At 35.8% G+C, this 17,989-nt stretch overlaps 1 protein-coding gene across 2 annotated transcripts; it reads right to left on the reverse strand.

The window, feature by feature from the left end:
* Nucleotides 1–6,889: 6,889 nt before the first annotated feature.
* On the reverse strand, nucleotides 6,890–16,650 carry LOC131143522 (NADH dehydrogenase [ubiquinone] 1 beta subcomplex subunit 7). Of its 2 annotated transcripts, none has more exons than XM_058091881.1 (2): nucleotides 16,229–16,650; nucleotides 6,890–7,126 (listed from the first exon to the last, which is right to left on the reverse strand). In XM_058091881.1, the coding sequence occupies exon 1, from the start codon at nucleotides 16,552–16,554 to the stop codon at nucleotides 16,252–16,254; it is 303 nt and encodes a 100-aa protein (XP_057947864.1). In that variant the 5' UTR covers nucleotides 16,555–16,650; the 3' UTR covers nucleotides 6,890–7,126; nucleotides 16,229–16,251. The 2 variants fall into 2 exon arrangements, with proteins under 2 accessions (XP_057947864.1, XP_057947865.1); XM_058091882.1 differs by having other exon boundaries at nucleotides 6,890–7,129.
* Between the last annotated feature and the right edge of the window lie 1,339 nt (nucleotides 16,651–17,989).

The following is a 17,989-nucleotide window of genomic DNA, read 5'->3' on the forward strand; positions in this document are numbered from 1 at the left end:
TACAATTCTTTTTCCTTGAGCATCTGAAGTACCAGCCGTAAATTTGTCTCATGCTCCTCAAAACTCATTGAGTAAACCAATATATCATCAATAAAAATCACAACAAACTGGTCTAGATATTAATGAAACATCTGATTCATTAAATCCATAAATACTGCTGGTACATTAATCAAATCGAACGGCATCACCGAAAACTCGTAGCGCCCGTATATGGTTCGAAATGTTATCTTTGATATGTCCTCTGCCTTGACTTCCACCTGGTGATAACCTGATTTAAGATCAATCTTTGAATAGACTCGCGTACCCTGAAACTGATCAAATAAATCATCTATACGAGATAGAGGATATCTGTTCTTAATGGTTACCTTGTTAATTTCTTTGTAATCTATGCACATCCTTATAGACCTGTCTTTCTTCTTTACGAATAGCACTAGTGCTCCCCAAGACGATATGCTAGGTCTGATAAACCCTTTAATCAATAAATCCTACAACTGGTCCTTTAATTCTCCCAATTCAGCTGGAGTCATACGATAATGAGCCCTAGAGATCGGCGTTGTTCCCGGAGGTAAATCTATAACAAAATCTAACTCGCGATCAGGAGGCAACCTAGGTAGCTCCTTTGGAAAAATATCTGAAAATTCCCTTACCACTGGTGTACTATCAAGGTTCAATTCATTTTCTAACACCTCCTTTACAAAGGTCATAAACCCCTGACATCCATTCAAGAACAATTTGCTCGCTTGCATGGCTGACACTAACTGTGGCGAGGCACGCACAGATAAACCAACAAATTTGTATTCTTACTCACCAGGGAGCCTAAAAATTATTTCTTTCTAATGTCAATCAATACTAGCATGATTAGCTGTCAGTTAATCCATACCCAATATTACATCAAACTCTCGCATGTCTAATATCACAAGATCAGCTGGTAATACTTTCCCTTGAATGGCCACTGGAAAATTCCTAAGTACATTCCTACATGTCACAGTAGATCCAGTCGGTATGGCTACACCCAATTCAACATCTAGCAACCGTGCTTCAATCCCAGCTAACTTAGTATACCCCGATGAAACAAAAAAATGGGTGGCACCTGTGTCAAATAAAGCAACAGCTTGATACAGAAAAGTAGTAAAGATACCTATAACGACATCTCCAACTACCTCAGCGTCTTCTGGCGTCAATGCATATACCCTCGTCGGGGTTACATTTCTCTGCTAGCCTCCACAAGGTGTCTGGTAACCTCCCTAATAGGGTCTAAGAGCTGGCACCTAGATCGGCGATCCTAGACATGCTTGTACCATGTGACCGAGTCTCCCACAACGATAACAGATGTCTCTCCCTGCCCAGCACTTTCGCTGATGTCTCCTTCCGCACGTCTGACACACAGGGTAAGTTTGAATACCCTGATTCTCACGAGGTCCCATCAACTGCCCCTGAGGCGTGGGCCTCTTTCTCTAGCTCTGAGCTACGATGTCTCTCTGCATGCCACTCTCAATAACTGCAGCCCTATCCACGACCTCCGCGAATGTCTAAGCCCGAAAACCGATAACCTGCTCAAACAAGTTCTGCCCCAGACCTTTTTCAAACTTTCTTACCTTCTTCCCCTCGTCTGGTGTCAAGTGTAGGGCAAATAGAGACAACTCAATAAATCAAACTGCGTACTGTGAAAAAGTAATCTACCCATGAGTTAAGTGCATGAACTCTCTCGCCTTTACGCTCCAAACGATAGCAGGGAAATATCGCTTGAATAACAGCTCCTTGAATCGACACCACGTCACTGACACAAAATTCGATCTCTGCTCCTCAATCAATTTCGTTGATCTCTACCAGCATTTTGCTTCTCCTATCAGTTTGAACGTCACGAATACTACCTTCTGTTCATCTGTACATGGAAGCACTGTCAATGTCTCCTCAATGTCCTGGACCCAATCTTCAGCCACAATCGGATCAACTTCTCTAGCAAAAGATGGGGGCTTCATTCGTGGAAACTGCTCGATCGTTCAGCTACGCTCCCCCGAGCTCCTAACCATCTCAGCCATCACCTTCCGGGTGACGCTGCACAATGCTACATCAGTATCTCCACCTCCCATACTGGAAGGTCTTGCTCTATCACCCATAACATTTATACCACTACTCCCTAGGTCCATCCTAAAAAGACAAAGAACACATTTTAAGGACTCTATCTCCAGTACAAATCTAATTTATTTCATTCAACTGAAATCTCATATTCACTATTAACTACCCTCCCTGATCTTATTTCAAAATTCAATCCTGCAACCTAGACACACGACCCGACAATAGTTTATTATGGTTTTCCTGAAATCGTCACCCTAGGAAACACACAGACATCACCACAAAAATCCTATACTCAGATCACAGAACAAATCTCAAATCATTTCCTATACTCTGATATTGCTTCTACTGCACTCTAAAGTCTACAGAACCTAACAACTTAGGCTCTGATACCAAACTGTAACGACCTGATTTTACCTACCATTTTTTTTCATTTATAAATATATACTGTGAAATTTCACTACTCTAATACCTTCTAATAAAACCAAACCATCATCACATACCAAATAGGGACCATGGAATCTAGAACCCAATAATACCCTCACCACATTTTTCCCCAAAATATGTATACATAATCATTCCCAAAAATACCCTCATCTGGACCTAGGGACTACTCAAAAATGACTTCCCAAAAACACTCACCCTATAGATAAGGCAGTATTGTAGTCCCCTCTATCCGCGAGTATGATCTGCTCGCCTAACTGGATCACTTGAAAAATGTTAAATTACTGGAATGAAACCACGCTTAGTAAGACGAAATATGTTGTTGCTAGTGTGTGGCAGGTGAGTCTACATATTTGTAAAATCTAATTTAGAAATAACATAATTAACTGAATATGAGAAAATACGTATAAATAATGTACAGTATAGTTCATACATATGTTGCTTAACATACACTTTTTTTCTAAATTTTCTATTCATAATACTGTTAATATTCATAGGTATGTCTGTAGTTCTGTAAATACGGATATATATAAAATAACTGAGAAAATTCCCTAAATGAATAACTGAAAGTCATGATTTAACCCCTCATGACAGGGTTGTGCAGCCCAAAGGTGGGACGTATCACTAGCTGGCCGATTAGGATAAGTCAATTGAACTCCAAAAGTCAGATCAGCCTCCTCAACCTTAACTGACGAGGAGCCTGTCCACAACATAGACATGATCAACTGCTGAAAATCTACATACTATCTAAGTTATATGGTTACACTCTAAACTAAAAATAACTACGGTACCTTGCTCTGCTGACTGAATCTGATCCATCAGGGTCTGATACATATGTAACTGATATATCTATTTTACTGTTTTACCATGATTTTGAAATAATCATAACACTATAAAACTGACTTGTAAAATCTGAAAATCTGAATAACTAACTGAACATTTAATATATGTACAACTGAATATCTGTCTGAATATCTGAGTATTTGGATATTATTGTTCTAAAATCATGGTGTTCTAAAATTGCCGAAAATATATGTTTCTATACATATACTATAAATCATATTTCTGAATATACTATATAATTTCTATCTGTATGTGTACTGAAAATTCATCATTCTATAAGACATAAATATCCCATGATATTTTTTGTTAGTATACCGTAAAACATGGTATTTGTAGCTACATAAATACTGTACTAAACTGTTATGAGCTCATGCTACACAATTTAAATAATTAGATTCATATGCTCTGAAATTTGTATTTTCTGCTATACAAATATTTTATGGTCTGAATAATAATAATCTGGTAAAATATGTAATTCCCGCTAATAACCATACTTAAATTCCTAACATAGCATATTTCTCTTACTTATCTGAACATTAACTGCTATTTATAATCTCACACGTGCGGCATTTATAATTTCAACATCCTGAGATATACAAATATAATTTCTCAATCAAGCAACTGAATTCACCTAAAAATTATCGCATACATACTTCCCCAAATCCACATTTGCACAATTTCTAAATTATAATCTATATATCATTTTACATGGGTTCCTAAAATACCACCCACTAGGGTCCTCAACCTTTGCCTGCAGGGTCCCAAAACATCATATTCCTAAAAATATAATACCCTACTTTTACTTCACAAAATTCCAGTATATTCGTATAAAATACAGAATCTGGCATCAAATAAACTGGGTAATACTGAAAATACTCAAATAATCCACTTACTCTGGTTTTGGGATGGTTCCTAAATTTCTCAAATCAACATTTCGCTCCGGCTATGTTATAGAGAATCTCCCCATGATCACCATGGTAACTTCTGATTGTAGAACTGGGGAGAGACAAAGCCGGAAATCTAGAGAGAAGTTAGATGATGTGTTTTCTAGAGAGAGAGAGAGACTGTAACAATGAAATTTTTCATTAAAAATCCAAATTTGGCCTACTTATTATACACCTATCTTTGTCGACGAGACAGGTCACTTCGTCGACGAAGCCAAGAAGGGATTTCATTGACGAACTCACAACCTTCGTCAACGAATTTCAAGCCCTGTAATTACCCCTCTCATTAATCTTTCGTCAATGGGACATGTGGCATGTGATGAATCCAATAGGGAGTTCGTCAACAAATTTGGAGGGTTCATCAACAAACCTTGATTTTCCCCCTTTTTAAATTTCATTTTCCTTTCTTTCTCTTACTAATTAATTACTATAAATTAATCGGGTCTCTACATAGGTAGAGTTAGATACTTAGGGCAGAAATGTGAGGAGTTTTATCTCAGGTCAATAGTATCACAGTATGAATGGGCATGTGATGCAGGTGAAGTAATAGAATCAGGGCAGAGATGATATAGTTCACGTTGCAGAGAGTTTCAGCTCAGGAGACCAGCGAGATCACGGTGGGCTTATGAGCACTATCATACCACCACTCAAGCATAAATTTGGCATTCTAGTGTTTTATGCGTTCAATACTATCGGCAACAAGGTTCCTAGTATTTTTCAAGTTGTCATGCATAGTAAAGGGAAAAATAGATCGAGTGCTATGATGGAAGAAATGGAAGTATTGTATATGAACTAGGTGTGAGAGTTAGTGAGGCTTCCAGTGTGGAAAAGGGTGATAGGATGCAAAGAGGTAATGTATCTATTGTGTGTGAATAACATGTTATTGGCTAAAAAGGCTTTGACTAAGGCTAATCAGTTGGGAACTCTATTAAAAGTTTTTGACATGAATGTGCTGGATATGGCCAAGAAGGGTCTTGGTTTGAAGATTCATATAAACAGAGTTGCAGGGAGATTAATGTACTCTCAAGGTGACTTTGTGGACAATGCTATAGGGAGATTGGTGTTATCTCAGAGTAACTTTATGGACAGAACTACAGAGAAACTTTGTTTATTGTCTCAGAGGAGTTCTGTGGAGAATCTATATGGAATGTCTACCACTCAATACCCAAGGACCGACTGTGATGTTCGAGATATGTCAAAGGTCCCCCATGATAATGCAATGGGGTGTTCCGACAGGCAACAGAGTGGACCATCAATTATGAGATTTGTTGAAGACTATACAAAGGGACTTTTGTGATAGAAGGCTTGCAACAGCTTTTATGTTTACTGTTGTGGGAAAGCCTTGTTGGAAGTCTAGGGTGAAGTTTTCAGGTGTAACATCTACAACTATATCAAGGTTGATGGTAGAAGTCGAAGCTACCATCGGCAAGTTCAAGCGGTGTTGCTTGGACTTTATGTTTGTCTCCAATTGCTAGATGGCAGGCAGTCCCAACCGAATGTCTCAAGTTCAAGGTTAAGCAGCAAGTTCATATTTTATATTTCTTCTAAGGAGCGTATGTTCGCCAAGGTAGAGATTGTTGTGAATTGTAACTCACATACTGAGTGAAAAACATACACAAAGGGAAAGCATGGAGAGAATCAAGTAGCAACAAAATTGTCGACAAATTGGCTCTAACCGTCGACGGCTTAGAGCGGGATTTTTAGACAATTGCATTCTATCTAAAACCATCGATGATTTGGCTCGAGCCACCCAACGCAAATATCAAATTTTGAACAATGAATGCTAAATATGGTTAGTGTTTGGAGGAAAAACCTCTAAAAACTCTATTTATGTCTTATTAGATGTATTTAGAGTAACATGGTAGTAAGAGGAGAGGATTGTATTGTTCTTGTAATTTACATAATAAGATAGTAAATCCTTACCATTTACTCCCCTGAATATAGGCATTGTCAAACCACATAACTCCTTGTATTTTTATGATTGTTATTGCTTTCATTTACTTGTTGTGGTTGTTAATTGTTCTGTATTTTCATCATTAGAATGTTGCATTATATGTTTAATTCTTTACACAAATATATATTTCGCTATGCATATTTGGAGATTTTACACAACATTGAACAAGTAGAATCACTCCCATTTTGAACCCAGTTTATGCATCTAATTCACTTCCGCGTACAATTCACTAAATGATATGGCAACAATGTTTTGTGTTTTTAAGGAAATATTTTTCAATAATTGAAAACATTTAATATTTATGCTTTTTGAGACAGTCTATATATGTTTGAGATGGCAACATGAAAACCTTGCATGATTTTGCCTAGTACTAAATAGAAGCAATGTAGACTTTGAATATGTGCATACTCAATTTAAGTCTAAGAATGAAGGGATCTAATTATGAGTCTTATCTCCCATTCCATACCCTTCCGTTCAATACAAAACCTCGAACATCAAAGCTTCAAGTTGTAACCAGCATAGTCTAGTGGTGAGTTGACAGAGTCAGGAAACATTGAAAAGAGAAGAGAACACAGCAGTGGTGTGTCCAATGTACGGTAAACCCCACTTCTAACATGAATTGCTCAGAATATCACAAGCGAACCAAAAATAAGAAGGAATTTTATTCCACTCAAATAAGGTGGAGGAGAAAAAAACGACAGGAAGTACATAGTAGGGCAGATTACCCTCAAGACATCATTGAGAAACAACAGGAAATATTGAGTTTGTTGTAGTCCTCTCATAACATCAAATTGTAATAACATACATGGATTGAACAGAGTCGGTTAATTTGGCAATGTATCCACTAAACCCAGCACTTATGAGTGACCTGCTAAAATTGAACCAGAGTCAGAAGCTGAATTAATGTAGACCAACAGAAAGATCAACTTTTTCTAACAAAAATTATTTTTCTCTAGGAACAACCATTCTAGTCTTTTTTTTCCTCAAATGTCACACTTTTAATGTGTGACCAATTTGTATATGCGTGAAAGCATGTGCAAGCACAAGCAAGAATGACAAAATGGTGACCCAAGTACATAGAAGAGTCAAGTCATGGCACCAAAAATAAATAAAACAAACATATATGAAAATAATGAGCCTCACTAAACAATTCAACTCTCTGGAAGAAGGCACATTTTGGATTTAGGAAGTGTGGACGAATTTGAAGCAAAAGAACTTCATATACCAAGCTACACGAATGCCAAATTCATTAAACAATTACTAATTGTCACTTAACAGAATCTACAAATTTAAAACATGCAAGTGAAGGCAATACACATTATGTTATGGTTAAATATAATAGGGTCCAATGATTAAATTTTATTCATATTGCAGCATAGCACGAAGAGAATCAAAGAAATTATTATTGACACTCATTACATGCAATCTGCTCCAAAGATACGCTGAAGGCCAAAATGAGATATATGTGAAGACAAATAAAAATTATCACATGCCTTATGTTACCCCACAAGATAGCATAATGAGCAAATTAAGAAATGTTACATGTGACGACAAGTACGAAAAAAATAAGATATTACCACTAGGCACTTGTCATTAAGTTCCCTATTAAAAGCAAAAAGATCCTCCATAATCACATCATCAATATCATGCAATATCATGCATCTTCATGAAATAAAAACAAAATAACAAAACAAAACAAGAAAATAACATATGAGACTCAAATTAATGTAAATTTACCTTATTTGATGCTATATAATAAACAAAAAAATAAATAAATTGAGAATTTTTCAGATAATTTAATTTTGTATGGTAATCCATTCACCCTCTCTCATAGGTAGAGGTGACCCAAAGGAAAAACAATACATAGTGAAACAAGACAATAGCAGGAAGCAAAAAAGGAAAATCAATGTTAATGGAGGGAGTGTGAGTGCGTTTCAGATGCTCTCGACAGCAGTTTCGTGCACCGATGTACACAGTAAACCTCCAGCAAAGGAGTCAAGCATCGCCCGAAAGATCTTCATTCGGAACTGTAGGGATTCAAGGGACATTTTTCCAGAAAAGGTTCCTTCTTCTGCATGATTTGGAAGGAGAAAATCCCACTTTGAATTATAAACAAATTGAGGCAATTTAATCTGGGGCTTCGGCTAATGGGCCTAGCAGGTTAGGTGAGTTGACAAGAAAGGCAAGTAAAGCCCCGTGAGACAGAATTAGAAGACAGGCTGGGATCAGACAAGTGCATTAATGAAGAAATTAAAGTAGGTGAGGCCCATCAGAAACAAGAGGGAGGCTGGTATTATTGCTGGAGGGCAGAGGGGAGAACCCAATGTCCAGACATGAATCTTCAGCAGCTGGGAATTCAGTCTTCACAAAGTTTTTTTTTTTTTTTTTAATTAAATAAAAAAAGATATATTAAGAGAGGGAGTGAATATACAATCTGGGTGAGGATATGAAATCCTCAAAAATAAATAAATATCATAAAAGAAATTAAAAATAAAATTAAAAGAGGAAAAAAAAAACAAAAATTAACCAAGAAAACCATCTTTAAGCCATTCCCATCATAATTCAACAAACATTTCAAATTTGCTAATTCCCCTGACCCTTCTTCGCCTTCAATTTACCACCATCAAGTGAACCTTATTTCCACCATAACCAGGCAATTGAATGTCCAATTATCTAACGAAATCTGAAGGTCTTTACAAAGGGGAGCTAGCAACATGAAAAGAATGAAGCAACCCAATGAAAGTGTGCCATAGACACATATTCCTGTTCAACGGGCTCTATCTTCCTGTTGACTGCTCTAAGGAGTTCATCTCAATCCCATGAAGATACTGGGACAGATGGAAGTTTGTGTTTTGAATCGGAAGATGGAATGGGAAGTATGTACAAAACTGAAAAGGAACGTTGTCAAAATGAGCTGTCGGCAGAAAATAGTTTCAAAGAAAAAGGATAATTTGCCTACAAATCCTAATTGTAATAATGAAAATGATTCAAGTAATAAAATTGACCTGGAAGATTGTTCCTCGCTCGAACAGCAGGAAGGTGGAGAAAGTAATCTAAAGAAGCACAGCAAAGATGCACAGATTGGTGCTCGCCATTTGAAGAACACTGACCCAATGTTTGGAGAGGCCTTGGGTCTGGATTTATATTAGATCTAGATGAGATACAATATAAAATTGTATTAAGATTTGTCCAAATCCACCCAAATCCAAATTTAAGGTTCAAAATACATACTCACAAATGCAGCTTGAGGTAAGAGGCTTGACTGAGAAGGGATCCTTGGCCATCACTCCTATTCTAGAGAATAATCCCATTGACATCCTGGGTGATTACATTTCTGATGGGGGTGGGGTGGGTGATGATGTGAAAGAACTTCTATTGGAGGATCAAGGAATATCTAATTCTTAATAAGATATTCTTCCCACACCTAACTGGTCTAACTTTTCTACTAATGCCTTAAGGAAGGAAAAAATAGATGTTATTGCTATTAGTCCTCTCTTGTTTTTTCAGGGGATATTAAGAAGAGGGCTGATTAGGGAACATTTAGTTAGACATTCTCCTCACATAGTGTTACTTTAGGAAACTAAGTAGAGAGCGTAGATTTTGGGAGAAAAAAAAAGTTTTTGGGGGGTGGGGGGAGGGGAGGAGAGAGAGTTTGTTGTTGTGAGGAGTATTTGGGAGGGTAGGGGTAAGGAGTTAGACTCTGGTTTGATAATTTCATGAATCAATAGCCTTGTCAGGTTATTCTCCCTTTCCATCTTGGAAGATGTATAAGGGAGGGCGGCAGTTCACTTCTATTTATTGTCCTTCTGGATCCACTTTTTTGTCATTTTATCTCAGATGAGTTATACGCTGTTTGTGGTTTTTGTTCCCCTATATGGACTGTAGGTGGTAAGGTTTCCAGGGAAGAAAAAAGGGGAGGGAGTGTAACTTCGAGTATGGAGAATTTTGATAGATTTATAAGGGATTGTGGTTTGAGGATCTTCCTTTGGGCACTGCTCTTTTCTTTTGGTCAGTGGGTGGTGAGAGAGCTATTGCTAGATGTTTCGACAGGCTTTTGTTTTGCAGTGATTGGAAGGATGAATTTTCCAATCTTTCTCCAATTATTTTGTCTAGATCTCTTTCTAATCTTTTTCCTATTTTGTTGAGATCTGGCAAGGTCAAATGAGGTCCAACTCCTTTTTGGTTAGAAAATATATGGCTGGATCATGATTTTTTTCCCCTCTTTGATTAAGGATTCTTGGAGTGAGGATTTGGAGAGGGGTTGAGAAGGGTTTAAGATAGCGAGGAAGCTTAAGTGTTTTAAAGAGACTTTGAAAAAGTGGAATATAGAGGTCTTTGGAGATACTAGGGTTAATAAGGCTAGAATGTTGGGTGAGTTGGATTATCTAGATAGAAAAGAGGAAGGTGAAGAGTCTTTCGAAAAGTGAGGAGGTTATGTGGGTTTTGTTGAAGAATGAATTAGATGATATGACTTTCGAGGAAATAAGGAGATGGAGGCAAAAGACTAAATTTAAATGAGTGAGAGATGGAGATAGTAATTCAAAAATCTTTTCACATTTGACTAATGGGGGGATGAGGAAAAAAAAACCTAGTTAGGGAATTGGAATTGGAAAAGGACAATGTTATTTCTGATCCTTGTTTGATTGCAAATGCGATCACAGTTCTTTTTTCTCAAATCTCTATATTAAGGAGGATGCTTGTAGGCCAATGATTGAGAGTTTAGATTGAAGCCCATTTCGGAGACCAGGTGATTTGGATGGGAAGAACTCTAGAGGGATTGGGAGTCAGGCAATTGGGTTTGGAGTGGAGAGGCATAAAGCTCAAGTCCAGATAGTTTTAATATGGCTTTTTCTCAAGATTCTTGGGATGTGATTAGGGTGGACTTGTTGAAAGTCTTCAATGAATTCTATTGGAATGGAATCCTGAGCAAGAGTATCAATTCCAATCATCACTTTGTTGCCCAAGAAGAGTAGATCTATTAAGATTGCTAATTTTAGACCCATTAGCTTAGGGACTAGTGTGTATAAGATTATTGCTGGAGTGCTGGCTACAGGTTGAATGCAGCATTTGGTGATACTATCTCTCAGGCTCAAAGTGTGTTTGTTGGGGGTAGGCAAATTGTGGATGCTATTTTAGTTGCTAATGAGGTCATGGAGGAGGTTCATAGGTGGAATGAGAAGAGGATTATTTTTAAATTGGATTTTGCCAAAGCTTATGATAGGGTAAGTTGGAATTTTTTTTGGTAAGATTTTTGCTGGGAAGGGGTTTGGGGAGAGGTGGCAATCTTGGATGGGGGGTTGCCTGTCAAATTCTTTCTTTCTGTTATAGTTAACAGTGAACCTAAATCATGGTTTAGAGTGTTGAAGGTGTTAGACAGGGGGATCCATTATCTCCTTTCTTGGTTGTGCTAGTGGTTGATGTCCTAATTAAAAATGGATAGGGTGATTGATAAGGTTCTCATGGAAGGCTGGAAGTGGGTAGAGAGGGGGTTGAGTCTCACCTTTAGTTTTCCGATGATACTAGGTTTTTCTTAGGTGATTCTTTTTGAACTCTGGGCTAATATATAAATAAGAATATTTTACTTTTATCTTTATTAATTATTTTTTGTCTAGCTTTATGTCCTGGACACATGGACTGTAAAGTCAAAACTCAAAACCATAGAACCTATTATAAAGAAGAGCAATAAGCTCTATTGTACCTTATCAATGTCGGACAATAGTTTCCCTACATTGGAAGCCAGCATCCAGCAGCCATTGTGTTCCTGTGTATTTCAACTGAGCTGCTCCATTGCTTTGTCCCACATAGATTGTTTTGGTAAGTAGAAATCTCTCCACTCATCTATAAAAGCCAACAGTCTGTCCTTTTCCAAATCTGAGTGCAGTAGTGGTATAAACGTGGGCTGGGCTTATTGTAAAGCTCAATTAGCACTCTAATTGACTAGAATCATGGTCTTTGACCCAATTCATGTTAGAGATTATTTTGCCCAACTTTTATAATTCTCCACAGCAGTTAAAATGTTCAAAAACAGATTACTTAACCTAACCGACCGATTAAACCAACAGTTTGGATTTTCCTGAACCAACAGTTTCCGGTTCTATTTTTGTTTAAAATTTTGATAATCAATTATTTCAGTTCGGCTACCAGTTTTTGTAAAAACCAAACTGCTTGCACCCCTAGTCCTTTGGGTGGTAATGCTAGGTCACTGGGTTTTTGGGATCCAATAGGGTGAGGGGTGTAAGCATTTGGACAGTTATTTGGGAGATTAAGTTTAGTTCTAAGCAGGGGAGGGGTTCAGGTCTTGGAAATTTGGTGTCTAAAAAAACTTTTCATAGTTAATTTTTGGAAAATTGAAAACAAATTGTGTTTTTTGTAATCACTTTGAAATCTATAAAACGAACAAATGTTTTGCACGACTAACAAACCCTTATTTTCTACCTTTCCAATACAAATCTTTGGCAAACCAGAAAAATAAGCTGGAATTTTTATGATTCATTGGAAAAGTAAAAAAGAAATAATAGAAACTGTTTTCCACAAATAAACTGACCCTAAAGATTCCCAAAAACAGTCACATTACCCACATTAAAATAAAACTCATATTTTCCCAAGTCTATGCGAAAAGTAAGTGTTCTATATAGGAATATAGGTATTAGGTAGCCTAAATGGCAGCCCTCTGCAATACTCTTCCAATTGATAGGAACTTGAGTCTAAAGAGTTTGACCATAAGTACCAATGTGATAGTCTAAAAGATTACAAGCAACATGCCAAAGATTGAAAAATAAAAAATTAAAATTAAAATTAAAATTTTTAAAAAAAAAACTTTAAAATTTAAAAAAAAAACCTGAAGTTCAAGATTTTGAATACCAAAGGCATTACCATATTGTTCCATTACACAAATGTCATACTTATAAGCCTATTTAAAAGTAAAATTTTACTGGAAAAACATATTAGGCCTTGAAAAACTTATATTATGTAATGAATAGTAGATTTGGATGAATTGAATTGAGCACTAAAGAATATCTTCTTTATCCCTTGATTTTCTCTCTTGATTTATCTCAAAATTCTCACATTTACCTTCCATTTCCTACATTACATCCACATTTAAAAAGGGCTAACTGCATCAATCTTCACCTAAGGCAATGGTTTTGTCTCTATCCAAATCGTGAGTAGTCCACTTGCGCACAATTTCTAAACTAGAAAATACCTAAATGAAGTGTGGATAGCATTAACCATTGCCCTTAAAAAGGTAACCCTTGTAGATGAAGAAGTTTACATGGTCCCCATGACCCCATGGCCATGGCTAACATACTCACCTTCTAGAAGATAATCGGATAATCCTGAAATCAAAACAAGCATGATACTCAAACCTTCAATTGCTCAAATGCTAAGACCTCTCCACTAATTACATGAAGTCATGAAGAATGACTACCACTCTAGAATGGCAAAGGCAAATAGAGCTTTTGCACATTTTCGTTAATCCATGAACAAAATCTATATAGACACATAGATCCATGGAAAGGACATCAACTACCCTATTCTCTCAACACGTCAATTATGTCTTTAAATAGAGGTAAACTCATTAAGCAATTCTGTACACCTAACATGCTTTGAACACGACTTCTACTGAAAATGCAATAATGCAATGCTTGGTGATCAAAACAGAGTACCAATTCTTGTGATAACAGATAACATCTCAAATTACAAAAGGATCCCACCATAGTATAGACTCCTTTTGTCTAGCATCAGATTTTTTGCACATAACGATAATGGCTGTCCCTCCTAACTTTGAATTCCCCTATAGTCCTACTAGCAACATAACACAAATCTAGATTTCTAATTATAGGTACTTCATCTACTTTCTTCTCATCTCTCAAAAACCTCTATATCCCTCCCCTTCTGCCCTCTGCTCTGAGGAAGATTAACTTTCTACCCTGCCAATTCTCTAGTCCCATGGGATCAGGATTTATCATCACGTAATAATACAAACCTTCAGAGTCTAGCAGAACTCCCTTATTTTAAGTCAATTCAGGATGGATGCCATGATAATGCCAAATACCCTAATGAAGCCCTTGCATTTACAGAAATCTGGTGAAAATCCCTTAAGGCAGTTTTTTATGGGTGGCAAAATAGTGTCAAATCCTCCAATGAAAAGACTACAACAAACTAGCCTTTAGGATTGTTTTGTATCATTTCAGTGTCCTACTTCTGTTTTTGTTGCAGTACTAAGAATAAATAGGTGATGACAATACATTTGTTTAGGCTGCCAGTTTTCAGTTTTTGATTTTGTTTTTTGGAACTGAGTAACAGTATGGCATGCTTTACTAATGCTATACTGCTATCCGGACCTAGTTTTCCGTTTTAAATTTTGGTTTTTAGCACTGAAAATCAAATTTTGAATTTTATGTTCCATAATTCACTAGTAGATTAATCATTGTGTAAATGAGTTTTGTAAAGAAGAAAAATAAAAATAAATTTTCCATGTGAATTTAAAATAGAAAAGAACAAATATCACTAAAATATCTAAAAATAATTAAAATCATTTCACCAATTTACAATCTTCATATACGATATGATTGTTCTTTGAGTACTAAAGAGTGAGCATAAACATATAATTATTAAATAATTCTTATCCTAATTCAACATCTTTTAATTTATATTCTTTTGCATTTTTTATTATTCCAAAAATATTTCGATTTATTCAGGCTTTAAATTCATTTCCAATGTTCAATTCACTAATTTTTGTAGTAGTACTATGTTAAACTACCTAGTACTTTGATGATGAAAATTTTACGGTGATTGAAAAAACATATGATGATTAATGTTAATGTTATCTAAGGAAAAAAAAGGACATGCAATCAATCAGGTTTAACTAAATAGGTTGCCAGTTATAGTTCTTAGTTTTTATTTCTGTGTTTTCAGCTTTCACTTCTAGTTTTCATTTTCATAAGTTTTTATGGTGATACCACATGGCCCCTATTTAACCATTTCTTCTGCTATTCCAAACCAGTCCTGCATTACAACATATGGCAGTAGGGTGGCACCAGTCCCACCACCAAACAAGTCATCCATCCTAGCAGCATCTATATATATATAGGAACATGCACGTGCACAACCTTCTCATTCCCTTATTATCAACTTGTACACATGCCTCTAGACAACCTACCTCTAAATTAGAGTGCAACTTTGAACTTTTATGAGTAAAGCCAATATTCATCTTCAACCCAAGTTTAGGGTATATTTGCAAAATCTAAAAGCACAAGGACATATGTTGTACATGCTACTAAAATGTCTTATGCCATTTGTGAGCATATGCAGCTAGATGAGCACCCTCTGATGGTAGAATTTCATTAGCAGGAAAAGCATTGATTGAATATACGTGATGTATACCTACAACCAACAGCAATAAAGATTCCCTGCTATCAAAAAAGAAAACAAAATTACCAATTCCCTATCCACCAAGACACTTAAACTGAAATTCTATCATCACTACGACCACCGCCATCATCATCCAATGGGAGGTGCAGAACATTAAAACTGAAGAACCATAAAATCTGTGTATATTCATATTTTCAGCACAAATAAGGATTCCCGATTTTGATTGTAAGACAAATTGCAATGCATTCAGTCTAACTGATAAAGCAAGAGTCTACCAACCCCTAGATCAAGCAAAAATTTACAAACCGTAAAACAGAAAACCAATGATTTTTTTTTTTTTTTCACGACTTAACAAACCCTAAAAGCACAAACTTACCAACACAAACGCCCAAATTTACGAAAAAAGAGACACTAGATTAAACACAAATTGGTCACAAATCCTAAAACTGAAACTCCCATAACACAAAATCAAAATTTCGATAAATGGACCCTAGATTAAGCGCAAACCCAAATCGCAAATACAATTCCATGAAACAACAAACCAACAAAAACGTAAGGAAAGGGAAAGAAAAAAAAATGATCAGAGAGAGGAACTGACCCCAATTAAAGAGCGCGTGCGCGCTAGGCATTAGCAGTATTGGGAACGAGCGGAATGGGCTGCTTCTGAGCTTGCTTGAGCCGCTTTTGCTCTTCGCGGATCTTCTGCATCTTGAGCATCCTCTCCATGACAATCTCGTATTCACACTTCTCGTAGGAATGGCGCTCGGTCTCGCACTTCCAAGGGAGGTAGAATTCGGCAGCCCTGCACTTGTTGAGAGGGATTAGAAGGTGAGCGCACTGGTCCCTGTAGGGCAGCGGAACCCTCGCCTCCACCATCTCTTCCTGAGTCGCTATCATCTTCTTTGATGATCCCTCCACCTCCATTGCGCTTCTGTCTCCCTCTCTCTCTATAACAGTGGTTCACAAGTTCCCCGGCACTAGCAAATGGAAACACAAGCAGCCAAGGTATGATGGGATCGTCTCTATAAGTTTTTTTTTTTTTTTTTAATTATATAAATCCTATTACATAATTTCTCAATATAGAATTCTAAAAAAATTAATTATATTAAACGTCAAATGATTTTTTTTCTTTTTTAAAAAAATAGAGCATATTTAGGAATAAATTAGTTGTCATTTTTTTTGTTTTCCATTTTAAAAGTAGCTAGTATTATTATTTTATTATTTTTTTAAAGACATCAGTTTATTTCACTGTTATATTTTTTTAGTTATTGAAAAAATAAACAATTATATGAGTTTTCTAAGAATTGGGAAAAAAAAAAAACACAAGGTAGCTATTACAAGGAAATCTCGTTTTTGGTGTTAGAAATTATTAGCGCTTTCATGGACAAGCGCTTAATAAACATAGATGAGCATCAACTTGATTTAAAAGTATAAATCTATAAGGTCTTGCATCCAATCATATATAAAAACATTCATCATTCACTTAATTTTTTTAATATGAGATAAATTCAAAAAAACAATTATTATCAGAAATATAAGTCTTAATTATTTAAATTACACATTTGAGTACACTTACCTAATACTAGTATAATACAACATTATTCATATATTGTAAATACTATGTGATTCCTTTATTTTGAGTAATTTTCTTTTTTTAGATAAAGTAGTTTATTGTTTTGTGATTTTGTTACTTGAAGACCAATTAAAAATTAGCAATATTCATGGCAGTAAAAGGGAAAAAATAGAGTAAAAAAACATGTAAAAAGGACTTATTCAAATCTAGTCCAAAATTGTGTAGCTAATGTCAAAAACAATCACCCTATGTTTTTTGAATTTGGATTTGAATTGGATTTGAATAAAATATAATATATAATTGTATTGAAATTTGTCCAAATTCACTCAAATTCAAATTTAAGATCCAAAATATGTGCTCCCAAATAAAGTGTGTTCTCTTCTCCACAACGACAATTTCAAGCCATAGAAGATAAGGTGATATTATTACACAAAATAAATAAATAAATAAATAAAGGTATAATTTTTTCGTGCAATCAAATGGATAAGTGAGATATTTGATATAGTGGCCCACATATAACCTACGTTTTTAATTGGCTCTTTTCAAAAAGAAAATATACTAATTAACTGTGTAGATTGACAAATAATTTTGAGAAATACTTGCGAGTCACGTCTTTTTCTCGATTTGATACTGCTTAGGGGTTCAAAGAGTTCGCTTAAGTTGAAATTTTGGATGATAAAAAATATATATTTCATTAGTAAGATCATCATAAGACATGTATATTGCACCTTTTTTTTTTTCAATCAATTATAATATGTTAGTGGTAATGTCGACTAATGATGATAA

Source organism: Malania oleifera, chromosome 11 (assembly GCF_029873635.1).
Source record: "Malania oleifera isolate guangnan ecotype guangnan chromosome 11, ASM2987363v1, whole genome shotgun sequence".
NCBI classification, from domain to species: domain Eukaryota; kingdom Viridiplantae; phylum Streptophyta; class Magnoliopsida; order Santalales; family Ximeniaceae; genus Malania; species Malania oleifera.

Excerpts from the sequence above, each read along its gene's own strand:
- LOC131143522 (XM_058091881.1), bottom strand. The coding sequence starts at position 16,554 with ATGGAGGTGGAGGGATCATCAAAGAAGATGATAGCGACTCAGGAAGAG.